The 16,475-nt window shown below is 37.2% G+C and overlaps 2 protein-coding genes across 2 annotated transcripts; one reads left to right on the top strand and one right to left on the bottom strand.

Annotated features, from left to right (window-relative positions):
* Positions 1-1,400: 1,400 nt before the first annotated feature.
* Positions 1,401-3,664, bottom strand: LOC137941222 (small ribosomal subunit protein uS12). Its single transcript, XM_068786537.1, has 4 exons — positions 3,556-3,664; positions 1,978-2,133; positions 1,773-1,899; positions 1,401-1,675 (listed from the first exon to the last, which is right to left on the bottom strand). Exons 1-4 carry the CDS (start codon positions 3,558-3,560, stop codon positions 1,535-1,537), a joined length of 429 nt encoding a protein of 142 aa, XP_068642638.1. The 5' UTR covers positions 3,561-3,664; the 3' UTR covers positions 1,401-1,534.
* A 7,861-nt stretch (positions 3,665-11,525) lies between these two features.
* Positions 11,526-13,818, top strand: LOC137941716 (dof zinc finger protein DOF5.6-like). The gene is made up of 2 exons (XM_068787251.1): positions 11,526-11,721; positions 12,445-13,818. Exons 1-2 carry the CDS (start codon positions 11,671-11,673, stop codon positions 13,327-13,329), a joined length of 936 nt encoding a protein of 311 aa, XP_068643352.1. The 5' UTR covers positions 11,526-11,670; the 3' UTR covers positions 13,330-13,818.
* Positions 13,819-16,475: the final 2,657 nt, after the last annotated feature.

Raw genomic sequence — 16,475 nt, forward strand, 5'->3', positions numbered from 1 at the left:
CAGTCCTATACTTTGAGTGAGGAGGAGCGCAGGCTATTCCCGGTGAGCCGCTCAAGAAACAGCGGGTACTTATTCTGGGAGAAAAGGGTTTGTGAGGAGCGCTTTGGATATCTAAAGGAACTGAGAGACTCCTTTGATAAAGATAAAGGGTGAGGTTCTTTGCTTTTGCAGTAGAAAACAAAAAAAAAGAAAAAAAATGGGACGAGTGCAATGTTTTAAAAAAGGAAAAAGGGTACTCTTTTAAGCTTCGTTGGAGTTGGGATGGAATAAAAGCATTACTTGGCTCAAAACTCGGAGTTGGTCGAATTTATTTGGAAAATTTGCCGTTATACAGTAGTATGATATATGTTAGGAAGTGGCAATGTGAAAACATAAAATGAACATCGGTATTTGTATTGTGAGGTTTTCGTCGTGCTATTTGTTTATACCAGTGGTCTTGTCCATCAACTTTTGACCAAATTGGTCTACCGCCGCTCAAGATTTAAAATTATTTTTTCTTTACGAAAAACACCTCGAGTGAAGTGCATCAGCGAATGAAGATGCAATCATCTTCATCCCAAAGTTCCGGTACCTGGAAAAAAAGAGCTTATGATAATCTAAAGCCCTTTAATCTTCAAAGCTGCTAATTCTGAGCTTATGAGATCGATGGAGTGCCAATTTATGCGTACCGACATAACTAAATGTCCCTGATTGCTTCTCATATTAAAACATCCATGTAAGTAAATGGTCCTGATTCTGTTCGATAGTTCAGGGAACCCAAACGAAGCTACCTATTTTCATTTTAACCCTTTATTTTGAGGAATTTAAATGTAGTTTCAAATAAACTTTTAGAAAATATTAGTACTGCTTTTCTCATAAAACTACTCAGAACATTTCCTGAAATTTCCCAAACGATTCTCATAGAACATGAAAGGGAAATATCAATTTAGTTTCCAGAGCACGTTTTCTGAATTTTTTCTACATTACTTGCATGTCTAATATTGAATAACTCTCACACCCAATCAATCAATATTAGTGTAATAAATTCATATCATTTAAGGTTATTAATTAGGTAAGATTATAGAGCAGTCTACTCCAAAAATAATTGTTATAAAAGTCACATTCAGTTTTTTTATTTGAATTAGGATAGTCTGATAGAACAGTAAAAGATAATGGATGGGCAACGAAAGGGCCAACGGTCAACTAAATTGAGCTAAGTTTTTCTGAACCTAGACCAAATAAAAACTGTCAAGAACGTAGGTTACATTGATTCTGAAATTTTTACAATCACGTAATTAACTTGGACATAGATTAGCAAAATGAACCAATTTACCCAAACAAAGATAAGCCTCAAGACTGAGGAGTTTTAGTTGGGAAAATAAAATAACGACTCTAAGGAAAGATATTGAAATTCTGAAACAGAGAAAAAATAATAATCTATTGACCCTCAAAAATCTGCCATCTGGATGAAGTAGACAGTTCATATCTTCAACAAACACATTTCAGCAACTTAAAAAAACTAACGAAGAAAACATAAGCATAAATGAACTTAATCTTAAGACCTTGGCTTCTCTTTCTTCTCCTTGAAGAGTGCCAGTAAAGACACACCTGAGACCTTCACAACTTTGAACCTAACTCCGGGAATATCTCCCACTGCATGACCTTTACGACCAAATCCAGCAATCAATACCTCGTCCTGGGAGAAAGAGAATGAATAATACTATTAGAACAACATCAATAGTTAAAGAACTTATTAGGTTTTGCGATTGTCAAAGGTTTAAATTAACACTCACATTCTCTTCAATGTAGTTCAAACAACCATCATTGGGAACGAAGGCAGCGATTTTCTTTCCATTCTTGATCAGTTGAACTCTAGCACACTTCCGAATGGCAGAGTTGGGCTGCTTGGCTTCAATACCACTGCAACAAAATGCATCTAAATAAGTCAGTTTATGCATCACGCGAAACTTTTTAGAGATATTAAGGGAAAAAACATACATCTTTTCAAGAACAATGCCCTTGGCATGGGAAGAACCAGCAAATGGTTTCTTCCACTCATTACCAAGATGGCTTTTCTTGTATGCCTTGTCAGCCCACTTTTGCCTCCTACGGTGAGTTTTGAGCTTGCGCCCAGCTCCCATACCACGGGTCTTCCTGTCATTTAAAGAAAACAATAAATTAGCATCTAGGTAATCTAGGACAGTATAGTACAATCAAAGCCTTAGCCAAATTGAATTCCATGAGTAATAACATACAGGACAGTTTAAAACTATTAAAAAAAAGGATAGCCAGCTAACAAATTTTAAAAAGTTACAATCCAGTTTTCCCAGCAAAGAGACTACAGGCATCGGCCACAAGGGTACACAATTCTCTGTTATGGCCTTCAACTAAAGAGATTTCATAGAGTTTGGAGGCCTGCATGATGCAATTGCATCAGCCTTCGCATTATAAATTTCTGTTTAGAAAAAGCAGTATCATGATACTTCCAGCCTACTCACTTGAGTAGACATAAAAGGTGAGATTCAAAACTGAAAAGCCTAGCCTTCCAATTAAACATTGCACAATTGACAAAATCAGCTGGCAGTTTACTCCCTATACTGACGTCACAACACTTTTCAAAAGACACAAGCGCAAAAGAGAGAAGGAAAATTTTAAACGCTCTCCACAGTAAGAAAGATGAAAGTGATTGCCATGTAGGTGTAAACCTTATGAAAGGATGAGATTACATCGAGATTTGATTTCAATAGACCAAACACTGATACAGAAAAAATCTAATCAGAAATACTCCACCCTCTTTCCTAAATAAAAAATGGATACGTCTACCCAGAGTCTAATCCACTGGCCCAGTACTCTGAGGCCCATCAATAATTGGATTAACACTCACAAGAAAAAGAATAAAAATATTGCAAGAGCCTACTGTAAGAAATACGGCTGAACAATAAACCCTAAACACCAATAGTCTAATTAAAGTGCTCAGAACACTTAACGAGGGGAAAAAAACTCGATTCCCTCTTCCTCAACCACTAATATCACATAAACTTTCAGAAAGAAAGAATAACTATGTCTTGACAGCCCTAAATATAAAAGCTACACATGTTGAGAAAGTAGAATACATTCTAAATTACATAAATATTTAGAATGATTTATTCACAAAACTACATTATAAACAAGACCATGAAACTACTCTTACATTTAACATCCCAAACATACTTTTTTCACCTCATTATCTATTAACAGGATTAACGATGACAGTCAAAAATAAGCAGCCGCGTTCATAATCTACAAATCGAAGACCTAAGCACACGGCTAAAGAAAGCAAACAAACAATCGAGCTACAGCTCAGAAGCAAAACAGAACAGAAAAATAGCAACAGCTAGAAATATAAGCTACCGAAATCGAAAAACACGTATGAAAAACAAAAATATACATCTAAAAGGGAAAAAATTGATAATGCATAATTACGCGAAAAAGGAAAGGAGAGAAGATGCGCAAGTAGATAATCTAAAGTCCACATCATTCGCTATTATACAGCAGACAATAAAGTAGCAGCAGATCGAAAACGTGTAAAAAATTTACCCCATTTTCTATCGAAGTATCTGACAGAAATCCGCGCAAGGGATAGCGGAAGAGGCCGAGGCTGAGAGTCTAAGCTTCGGGGAGCACTGGAGGATTCCGAATGAGAAACCCTAAAAAGCTTTATATAGTTAATGGTTTCTGCATTGTTTTATAAGAAAATTACCTAAATAACCCTATCGCCAAGTAGAGGCAAAGGTCACAAGGCAAATAGTGTTGCTTGGTCCAGCAAAAATCGGGTCTTGTAATAAAAGTCTCGTTAAACTCGGGTCCATGGATCTCAATTGACCTGAACAGGAGTTTTGAGTCTCAATTCATCCGACTAGTCCGAGATTGACTAGTCTGAGATGACCAATTTCAATAATTCGAAATCTACATTGAACTTAAATTTTCTCATCAACCAAAATTAAGGGTTTGAACTATTATTTTAGTTGTACTTACGATTTGTGCTTTCATTAGAAAATTTACCTATTTGTAAAGGGGGTGCACAATGTACAAATAACTCCATCAAACAGAGGCCTTGTGTAGGCAAAACTGAGATAAACCGAACCTCTTAATGTTGCTAGACCAAAATCCTTTAACCCGTCTCATAATGGCTCTTTCATCAGCTAGCTCATCTTCCGCATGTGCCTCTCAGACCGGTCATTGTATATCCTCCTATGAAAAATAACAGGAGGTAGTAGATATTAGAAAATAAAAAATAATTGATTTTTAAAACATTGTTCATACAAATTTAGGTTACCTTGAACCTTTCTCCTTCAAATAGTTCATGCACTACCACTGCCAGTCCTCGAGGGAATTCCTCTATAAAGGGTAGATGGTGTTGTTGGGTAGCCTCCATACTCATACCACCCATACATAGTAGTTCGATGTTGTCGAAATGTAACGCCCAATATACTACTAATATATTATGCATGACAATTTGTGTTAACACATTACTAGTAAAATCGATATCAATTTTTTTCGTACAACACAAAACATAACCAACTTTAACAATTTAAACTAAAAAACTAAAAAAGAAAATCCAATTGAACAATTTGTAACATTTATCTCAATATAAAGATAACCACAAACTATTTGGTTTTGAACGTAGGATTAAAAAATTTCAACGTTCACCTCCATAATAGTTTTCAATACATGACGAACCCAATGTGTGAAAATAGTACTATGGAGTCCCAATGCCCATCTCATAACTCCATAGGGATCCTCCTCCCATCGAGGTATGCCACCAGTTCATCAACTTTGAAGCCCCTGGTCAAGCCTCACGATCAGCTCATATGCGAGGATGCACATGGAACTGAAGTGGATAGACCCATCGAGGTGGGTGAGGATAAATGTGGATGTATCTATGTATACAAAACATAATTTACCATGAGCAAAATATAATTTAACATAAATGAGAGTGATTTAATTGACTTTTGTACTGTGTCTATGAGACACAATCATCTCTCTCCATAACTCACTTTCATACAAACACCGTCTCGGATGAAGTAGAGAGTGTGACCTATCATAGCCAAGGTGGACAAGGATGCATGATATCAGATGTACTTGCATATGTAGTATTCCTATGACATCACTAATGTTATTTTTGATAAAAAGAATAACACTAACATTTGAGACCTATCAAAATAATTTTTCAATTTATTGTTGTCTAAGGTTATCATTCCTAATTATCCTCATCCAAGCAATGTGAATGTTATAAGGGATTTTTCGATTTATGGACATCTAATTATTGTTGATTCCTATATGTTTGTATCACATTTTATCAATTGAAAAACTTTGTTAATTTCATATTTTTCATCTCTTATTTAGTTGTATACATGAAATTTAGATAATGATAATGTATGCTTAAATTTTAATGATTTTGAGTGAACATTTGGAAGTTCATTCATTAAGAATTAAGATAGATGCCACATATGGTTCTCATTGAAAAGGAGATAGTTGCATTGCAATAAAAAGTAATATTTGCTTTAAAAGACTTACCGCCGCAATAATGTAATTTAAATTCTTTTGTTTGGGTATAAAGATATTATTTCTATGGAAAAAAAAGTTTTGAGAATGTATCAATATTAAATGGTACATATAAGGAATTAAATAGGTCAAGTCAGCAATTCCTGCTTTTAAGGATAACTATTTATCCCTTTTAAGAATTAGATATTTCTTGTTTTTAGTACATCCCATATATGTAGATAAGATAGGCACTTGTAACTTCCCTCTTTTGATGAATTTTTTGTTTAAGAAATTTGGATCATCTGTGACTTCTCCATCAATGAAATTCTGAATAGACGAACCACTTTTCTTCCGGAATTTTATCACAATTGCTGGAGGTAAGCATACTTCATCCTTCCCCTCCGTTTACATTTAGTTTATGAATTTCATAATGTAAGAACTTGAATTGTTGCAATTTCAACTATTCTATATTCTTTTACCTGGATTGAGTCGGCCCAATGGAGAACTCATTCCTTCTAAACGCCAATCTCACTCATAATCTTGAAAACCAAGAGTGCAAGATGCTTTTTCAATCAACTTATGCATTGAGAGTTGGCACATCTTTTACAATCATGTTGGTTTATTTTCCTGTAATATTTAGGTATGGTTTGCAGTGGATACAAGGGATTGATAAAGGGGTGGGCATGGGTTGAATGTGGGTTTTCTGAATCCGTTCGGAAAATCCAATTTTAAAATCTCAAAAAGCCAACCTTATCCCCATAGCCCGAGATAGTGTCACGTGAAAGTAGCTTGCAGTCGATTAAACCTTAAATAAAACAAGTGAATTTTACCAAAATACTGGTTTGAAATAATTTATTTATGAAAATAACGAAGCTCTTAAATTATTTACAAAACTACCTAACTTTGACAGGTCCACTATATATGTGGACAGTCAAAGGCGACACATAAGCTTTGACTGCTTACACGTCGCCCCGTCATCAGAGCGATGTTGTAGATGAACACATAGGATGCCACTCATTATTATTGACACATCATCTGCCACGTCATTATATGATAAAATTTTGAATAAATTAAAAAATCAAATACACTTTTTATTACATTATATTTAAAATAAAAAATTATTTAAAATTTTTTAATAAAAAATTAAAAAATTAACTCTTACTTATTTAACACCATTTAATATCAATTAAAATATTTATTAATTAAAAAATTATCGTTACACTTTTTATTTCTTCATATTTTAAGAAATAAAATAAAATAAGTAAATTAATTAGTTTTAAAATATTTATAAATTTTAAAAAATAGAGTTTAAAAATAGAATTTATTTGTATACTTTTTATCACCTTATTTACAAAATAATAATATTTACAAGTTTTAAATATTTATAAATAGAAAAAATCTAACTCTTACCCATTTATTATGGATTTAAAATATTTAAAAATTTAAAAATCTTACTCTTAAGTCTTACCCATATATTATCGATTTAAAATATTTAAATGTTTAAAATAATATACAAAAAAGTTATTTTATAGTTTAAAAATACAATTTATTTATATATTTTTTATCATCTTATTTACAAAATAATAATATTTAGAAATTTAAAATATTTATAAATAGAAATAATCTAACTCTTACCCATTTACTATGGATTTAAAATATTTATAAATAATTTTTTTACTTTTAAGTCTTATTATCTATTTAAAATATTTATGAATAGAAAAAAATTCACTCTTAAGTCTTACCCATATATTATCCATTTAAAATATTTATAAATAGAAAAAAAATTACTCTTAAGTCTTACCCATACATTATCCATTTAAAATATATATAAATTAAAATATATATATACAAAAAAGTTGTTTTAGTGTTTAAAAATATAATTTATTTGTATACTTTTTATCACCTTATTTACAAAATAATAAATTATTAAAAAATATATTATTTAATTAAAAATCTTACAAAACTTTACAATAATTTTAATTTGGCAAAAATTTCATTAACATAAAATCAGAAATTAAACATTAAATCACAAAAAAATCAATACAGTAATTAAACACCTAAATTCAAATCAATATTATAATTAAATACAATAATTCGATTCAATTAACAAAAACCCTAAAAAATCACCCTCCTAGGTTTTGAGGGAAGGGGCGGTGACAGGACGACGAGAGGATTAACAGAGGGGAGCGGAGAAGAGAACGTTTTGAGAGAAGGGGCGGCGAGAGGATGGACAGAGGGTAACGGAGAAGAAGAACGAGAGATGAGGTTGAGACGAAGAGAGAGCGGTTGAGAGGGGGACGTCGAGGGTGAGGCCGAGCGGCGGCAGCAGGGGCGAGGCTGAGGCCGAGGTAGAGAAGCGGCAGTAGGGGAGTGGCTGAGGCAGAGCGGCGGCAGCAGAGAGGAGAAAGATCGTGGAAGAGATTAGATTTAAAAATATATGTGAGAGCTGACATGGCGGCTGCTTACGTGGCCCATATGACGGGGCAAAAAGAAATATTTTAAATCCATAATAAATGGGTAAGAGTTAAATTTTTTCTATTTATAAATATTTAAAATTTGTAAATATTATTATTTTGTAAATAAGTTGATAAAAAGTATACAAATAAATTATATTTTTAAACTCTAAAATATTTTTTTTGTTTTTAATTTATAAATATTTTAAAACTAATTAATTTACTTATGTTATTTTATTTTTTTAAATATGAAGAAATAAAAAGTGTAACAATAATTTTTTAATTAATAAATATTTTAATTGATATTAAATGGTGTTAAATAAGTAAGAGTTAATTTTTTATTTTTTTATTTAAAAATTTTAAATAATATTTTATTTTAAATATAAGGTAATAAAAAGTGTATTTGATTTTTAATTTTTTTAATTTATTCAAATTTTTATCATATAATAACGTAGTAGATGACGTGTCAATAATAATGATATGGCATCCTATGTGTTCATCTACAACATCACTCTGGTGACTGGGCGACGCGTAAGCCGTCAAAGCTTATGTGTCGCCTATGACAGTCCACATATACCGTGAACCGGTCAAAGTTCGGTAGTTTTGTAAATAATTTAAGATCTTTGTTATTTTCATAAATAAGTTGTTTCAAACTGGTATTTTGGTAAAATTCCCATAAAACAACCACATGCATTTGGAAGGAGTGAACTGAGTTACAGAAAATGGCATTGAGAAAGGGTTTTCCGATTGCCCGACATTCCACCGATTACAATACCATAATCCCTCCTTAACATCCGATCGAAGTCAATCACCCTGCGTGCTCTCCACTGGATACCATTTCCACGAACAGTGCGAGTCCAGTCTCGACAGTAAAAAAGACAACTCCCGCGGCAATATGCGACGCCGCTGACTGGGATTCCTCCTTCCGTTCACAACGGAAGGACACGTAAGCGTGCAGCAGCATACTAGCGACACCAGCTGGTGGAGCAGATCCTCGTGGTCGGCCGTACCGTATCACCTGCGGCCCACACGTAACGGCGCTGCCTCTTCCTCCATTAACATAAGGGATTGGTACGACGAATGCGTCCATTAGAATAACCAGCGAAATTCAAAGACGAATGCATCCATTAGAATAACCAGCAAAATTCAAAGACGAAAACATAAAATAGTAAAAGAAGAGGCCATCCTCTCCACCGACCTTTGAATGCTCGGTCGATACGTGATTTCACAGGTGGTTGGAGAATGTTTTGTTGTTCGTGGCCGCCGAATCGGAGTAAGGAATGGAATTTAAGCTATTTAAACTTTTTAAATTACCACAGTGTGGCGTGCTGCTGGGTCGCTTGGTTAGGGACACCTCCACCCTCTCCTCTTTCTTTCAGGACGCACGGCAGTCCCATCCATGATCCTCCTCCCACCTCTTTCAGGCCCATAGGGAAGGGTACCCAACCCCTCAACTATTAAAAAAATAAAATAAGGGGGAGAATAGGCGGGTAGTGCTCCCTCCCCAATCTTAGCAAAGAAGGCCCTCTCCCTCTCATCCACCCACGTAGGAACTCTACACAATGAAGTAGGGGGTAGAGAACCATCCTTTGGTGGGAAAAATAGCCCCTCCACCGTCTTTTTAACGCCAAATGAGCCTCTTCCCTATCAAAGTCTAGAAAATAACCCTATCTTACTGAAGCTTCTCCATGTAACCTGAATTCTGGATTGACCTAAGTCAGCTACGTAACTGGTAAACATGGAAGGACCAAGTCTAATTGAACCTGGCTCAACTAGATGACATAAAATGGGTGAACCATATTATAAAGCTTTTATTAACCTCAAGTTGACTCTTTGACCACAGGATTACTGTATGAAGAGTTCATACATAGTCCTTAATAAAGAAAGGGTGCCGTGCCCAAGAATTTAGTAGCTTTGAATTTCAAATGCCCAAAATCGAATCCTTCCCAACAAAATCAAAGATCGGATTGTGGGGCCACTCTAATGCGGGACCCGGTCACACGCCTTGAACTCCTTCAGTAAGCCGCAATTTGCCAAATTAAAGTGCCTCATAAATGTCACATGATTGGTGACGTACGATAAAACCAAAATCTTCTTGTCACATGACTAAGTTCTCTTTGTCCACTTTAGTCAGTACGACGGGCCCACATTCTCTGCTGACATAATTGGTACAGTCTTCTGTCGTGCTATTCCCGTACAACACCAATGCCACGTCTATTAGCTGTTTTAAAGACCAAACGGTGTTTGACCGAGGGGATTGCGGGTTGACTGTCTCGAGCCAGGGAAAATCACCGGAGAACGGACGACCTGTGCGAGAAAAGCTAAGGCCCGCGAGCCATGGGAAGCACGTGGTGCTTGGTCCTTCATACGGTACATTGTGACCCAGAGGGGGGCTTCGCCCTTAAGAGCAATGATAGTTGGGAGAATCTATGCTTTGCTTGGTCGAGGCGAGGAAGAAGGTCCGCTCTATCAGAGGGTGGTGGGCCCGGGTGGAGTGCTCTTTCGGTTTGCTCTTTTTCGAGGTCCCAAATATTCCCTGGTCTGTCACGTCACACCACCGTAGTCTGGCACGTGTCACCATTCGATGACCCAAGATTCACATCGGCGGCTCCAAGCCGCTTATGTTACGGTTTTACCACCACCTCAACTCGTTCATTGTGGCGACTCATGCGAGTCGTGTTTGCTATTTTTAGTATTTACTGGGTTAAGTAGGACCCCCGTTGTTTCCACACTTACAAGGATAACTTCGCAGTTAAGAAAAGAAAATTTGCACTAGCTGCAGCCGCTCCCGCGAATTCAAATTAGACCCCTTTAGTCTAAATCGAACGGGAATATGGAGAGAGAGAGCGAGGGGAGAAAAGGAAATAATTTATTTATTAATATTTTTCTTATAAAGTAATGATACAAATACCTTATTAATGTGTATATTTTAGTCTTTAGTAATTTTATTAGAAATTTATTCTACTATTAATTTTAACTAATCTTTATGACGAAATATATAAGTAAAATATGCTTATAATAAGGTATATAATGATTATTATTCCATAAATATATAGTCGGGTGAGTCTAAAATATGATTAGCTAGTGAAGAATACTTATTCTAATTGAATCAATCATTAAGGGTTCGTTTGGAACCCATGGAAATTAAAAAAATAAAATTTTAACCATTATTTTTTCAAAAATAGTTAGTAAAAAAGAAAATTTGATTATTATTTTATTTTTTCTAATTATTTTTGAAAATAATAAACCTAAGTATTGATCGATTAGATTCTCCCGGGCAAATCTACTCGGCATAAGAGATTAATTGGTATAATGTGAACAAAAAGGATGCATGTCTCAGTTCGGAGAGAAGTGCAGCGGGTTCGGGTCGGAACTGGATAACGTGAAATGGAAGATATTAAGCTGAGCCGAGCCGAGTTGGTGTTAGTACTGTCCACACTCGATGGTGCTGGAAGACATGGTGGGACCCAGACAAGCCACCGACGACCGACTACTGCTACTTCCGCTTCCTTTTTAGGCCTTCTTATTCACAGCGCTCGCAACTCGCTACCATACAAACCATCCAATCCTCGCTTTTCTTCTCCATTTCTACGAACACCGCGCATCCCCAACAACCCACCCCACTTCAGAAAAAGTATCTCGAGTAGTTTCTGCTCTGTCCGCGAATGCTCATTTGATCTGGGCTTAATTTACCTTTTAAAGTTGGATTTTTGAAATGGGTCTTACCTCTCTTCAAGTCTGCATGGATACTCCCGACTGGCTTCAGGTATGGATTAATGGGGAAGAACTGACTAAAATGTGGCTATTCCTTTCTTTTTATCTTCTTTTTATCTTCTTTTCCCCCCTTCTTCCCCTTCTTCTTCTTCTTCCGGTTCTCGTTTTCGTTTTCGATTTTGTTTAACTATTGTGACGAAATGAAGCTCCAACGATCAGAGCTATCATTATTACAGCTAATGTTGATTTTTGAGTGCTAATGTTGCTGGATCGCGATTCTTAAATTCTATGAAAAGGATTTTTTTCGGGATGAAGGTTTTTTATTTACTAGAATGAACTTTCAAGTAAGGTTTTGATGAATGGGGAAATTAGTGAAAGGAGCTCCTTCGTTCCATCTAAATTGGACGTTTGGAAGATATCACAGTCTCTCGAACCTTTGCGCTGCAATCAAACCATTGCAAAGATCAAATTAAAGAAGCTATGTTGTGTTGATTTATTTATTTTAGCTTTTGTCTTAGAACTGCCGAGAGTCAGTCGCTTAGGCAGCGAATGTTTTTCAGTTTCATGTATTGAACCTGTATTTACCTTAAAGTCTTCTTTCACCGTTCTTTTTAAGTACGATCACCTGGATCTCTAAGACCTCGCCGGACAAGACTTATCTCGTCCAATTTCGATTCTCAATAATAAGACTGCCATTTTTGACTGATGAGTGAAAGGACATTCCCATGAAATCCTGAGTTTGACGTTTTTGTCATCTTTTTCGTTTTTAAAATAGGGCACCGTCCACGAGGAAGGAGCTGTGGATTCTGCTTCTTCCCCCGGGGAAATGATAACATGCTCCAGGCCGCCATTGCTGGAGAGGAGACTCAGACCTCAACATGACCAAGCTCTCAAGTGTCCTAGATGCGACTCTACTCACACTAAGTTCTGCTACTACAACAATTACAGCCTCTCCCAGCCCAGATATTTCTGCAAGACCTGCCGGAGGTACTGGACCAAAGGCGGATCCCTCAGGAACGTTCCCGTCGGTGGAGGCTGCCGGAAGAACAAGAAGGTGGCCTCAAAGAAGCCAAACGAACAACCACCCAATCAGCTTGTCGGTTCATCCTCGCACGAAGTAACTGATCTGCATCTCTCATTTTCAGGAGTGCACTTGTCGCACCTTAACCCCTTCATGGGCCACCCTGGAAACCCTAATCCAATGGAGTGCAAGTACGATACTCTACCAGGAAACTCTAGACAAGCAGCTGATTTCGCTGATAACAAGCTCGACGCTTTATTTGGAAACACTGGAAGAAGTTATGCTTTCATGGGAGGCAGCGACTTGGGTAATGTGGGCGGAATGGGAGACATGAGCAACAGTTTCAATTCCTCAAGCCTTCATGGTTTCTGCTCTCCTCTAGGGTTTTCCTTGGATGGTTCACACGGTACCTACATGGACAACGGAGAGAGGTTGATGCTTCCATTTGGCGGAGCAGAGGATCCCACTCCAATAGACATGAAACCAAACCCCAAGCTTCTATCCCTTGAGTGGAACGAACAGCCGCACTGCTCCGAAGTAGGAAAAGATTCATTTGGATTCTTGATGAACGCCCCTGGATCGTCGTGGTCTGGAATGATGAATGGCTACGGTTCTTCTACGACCAACCCGTTAGTCTAGATTGTCTAGTTTGCTCTAATCCAATTCCTACTTTTGTGAGCTAGTTTGATCGGTTAAGAGAAGGTTCTGATGTTCTTGTTCTTTTGGTTATTTGACAACTTGGGTCTTCCCGTTGTTTTCCCTTACCAAAGATGTTTTTCAATGAGAACACGAGATGACATGACTAGAAACTGGCCTTCCGATTTGGACTTTTTCCTTGTTTGAGATAATAATGATGCTTGCTATCATTTTGTCTTGGCATTTAGAGGGATACAAAGCTGTTGGCTCTTGTCTTCAACGTTATTAATGAAAGCGTACTATCTTCCATTTGACAAGAAGTTAGATACTGTCATGTCCAGACGAACAAAAGTGAGGCAAACAGGAAAGACAGCAAGAAAACTTAACCAGAAAAATAGCATTTCCATTCAAATCTCAGCGTGTACTTTTTCTTGATCTCTTTTGTGATAATTGAGCCCTTATCTTGGTTAGAGATATAAACTAAGAGATTCTTCTTTTTGTTTCGCTCTTCTTGTCTTCTTTTTTTAACCGGGGCACCATCCTCCATCTTCCTTTCAGAGATTAAAATAGCTCCACTTGAGATTTCAGCTTCGACGGTAGCTTGATCTACTCTAAGATTCTATAGATTGAAAGCATCTTTGTCAGCTATTGGCAAGAAGAAAAAGTGAGGCAGGCACTGCAAAAACCAACAAAAGCTAGATCTCAGTCCATTTCATGCAGCTGCCTTCTCTTCCCATGTGATTTGAATTACCTTCCGTGCTTTAGAAGTCTCCCCTTTATTCGCATCCATGGCGGCAAAATTTTTGGAGGCTCCTGGTGAAGTAAGACTTCTAAACAAGAGGAGTTCATGAAAGAATAACTCTAAGCTCCTCGCGGTTCTCTGGAATTTGAGCAGGAATTTACCAAACACTGGCTTGTTAAACGGAGGCTGGGTTTGGGGGCGACCCAAGAGATCGCATCGTCCCTACGAGAAAGAGGCGTTAGGGCAGCTAACGCTGTCGGAAGTTGTTACAGGCCAAGGTGAGTCGACTCTGATGAGTCGAGAATCGCCTCGAACTCTTTTAAGTCTGCATCAGATTGCCTCGAGTGGATAAGGTCATAGCTGGAGCCCAACCTGAGTCCTGGCCATTCAATTGAATCACCCAATATAAAAGAGGTGATTTCACCGTTAACAAACTCACCAAAGGTGAGTAGACTCGTTGACCCACAACCGTGGTTCTATGTTTGAATTGGATGGTTTTATCATAAAATTAGGTTACAGACATAAACAAGCAGGACCTAATTTGCTAAAACTAAATAGCATAAAAACCATCATTAAATAGCATAAAAATAAATAGTTAAATTAATTAGATTAATATTTTATAAATTAATAATTATAAAAGAAGGAGGAAAATGCCCTTCCCTCGACTTCATCTTCCCTTGAAACGGGAGGATTGCAGACGAAGTAGTACTAGAAGAGAAGCAGAGAAGCAAGCCACTGCAATAGTTCTTTACGTAAGAGTCTCTTCACTGCTATTTCCCGTCCGTTACTGAGCTTCCGCTGATAGGTAAATAACAAAACTTTTCTTTTTATCGTCTGGAATTCTGGGTCAATCGAAAGCTTTCTTTACATTTGATCTATTTTTTCCAGTTTCATAGCATTATCTTAATCACATAAACGGGTGGTGCGAAACACGAAATGCAGCAGGAGTAACGGTCACGGCAACCATTCACGACGGCGAATTCGTGCATCTCGACATGGAAAGTCACCACCGACGTTAGTGCCCGGAACCAAGACTTCAGATCCATGGCCCATTGAGCTTAGATTTTGCAGCAGACAAACCTAGAGACCCATTCTCCACGCTGCTACGGTAAGCACAAGTACACAGTCAAATTCGGACGCAGATAAAGCTCATAGAATTTGAAATTGTCTCTAATTGTAATTCTAAAGTAATGTAAACTCTCTTAGTGATAATATCTATCATATAAATATTTGTATTCGGAAAGAAGAAGAGCTTGCACATGTGATTCATATGTGCGAGAGGGAAGAAAATTAAATAAATCTAGAAGCTGATTTTATACTCATGGTTACTGAAGATACTCAAATCATTATTTCCAATGCCCATAACCCAACAACACCACTTACGGTACTCCACATCCACAATTCAATCAAACTCACCTCCACCAATTATCTTTATTGAAAGTTTTAGATAAAGACTATTCTTATTGGTTATGATCTCTACAAGTTCGTTGATGGTTCTTATCCTGCGCCTTCAACCACAAATATAGTCAATAATCTAGTCACTCCCAATCCTGAATATCATACATAGCTTTGTCAGGATCGGCCGATTTTTTGTGCTTTTGTCGGTTCTCTCATACCATCTTTGATTCCGCTTATCACTCATCAAGAACCACTCATGAAGCCCAGAATATTTTGGCTAGTACTTAGGCTCGTCATTTGCATGGTCACATCAAACAAAACAAGGAGCAACTCAAACATGCCACTAAGGGGTTTCAAACAATTTCCAAGTATATGCAGTTTATTAAAACATGTCCTAATGAACTTGTGGCCCTAGGAAAACCTATGGATCCAGAGGATTTCACTAAAATTTTTTTGGATAGCCTCGATGATGAGTACAAATCACTTGTTAATATTATCAATGGTTGTGACGTATTACCACTAAGGGGTCTCAAATATTACCGATTTCTTTTGATGAGCTGCATGAAAATCTCATCAACAAAGAACTTTCGCTACGTATCCATCAAGCTCACTCCTCTCCACTTCCAGCCTCTGCAAATCCCGCCAGTTCTCTCGCTCCAATTCCGAAAAATTAGGTAATCGTAATCACCGACGACAAGGGGTGCCTTCCTACCGCTCACAGCCAAGTACTGCCTCAGGTCTCTACAACATCGTCCCTCCGGATTGTCGGTCTCAGCCTCAACCCTACCTCGGTGGTTGCCAGTTGTGCTGGGAAAAAAGGACACCATTCCACAATGCCCTGTCTTTCTCTTAATGCAACGGCCTCTGCCACCTTCCTAGGCTCCTCGCTACCCCTCTCATTGGCAACCTTGCCCTTCAGCATCATGGCAACCACGAGCACATCTTGCAAAAACCAACTCTCCTATTAGTTCTCCTTAGCTTCTATACAGTGGAGCATCACACCATGTTA

This window comes from Aristolochia californica, unplaced genomic scaffold (assembly GCF_029961685.1).
Source record: "Aristolochia californica isolate CCGP_79_NKW_82.1479 unplaced genomic scaffold, dmAriCali1.0.hap1 SCAF_9, whole genome shotgun sequence".
NCBI classification, from domain to species: domain Eukaryota; kingdom Viridiplantae; phylum Streptophyta; class Magnoliopsida; order Piperales; family Aristolochiaceae; genus Aristolochia; species Aristolochia californica.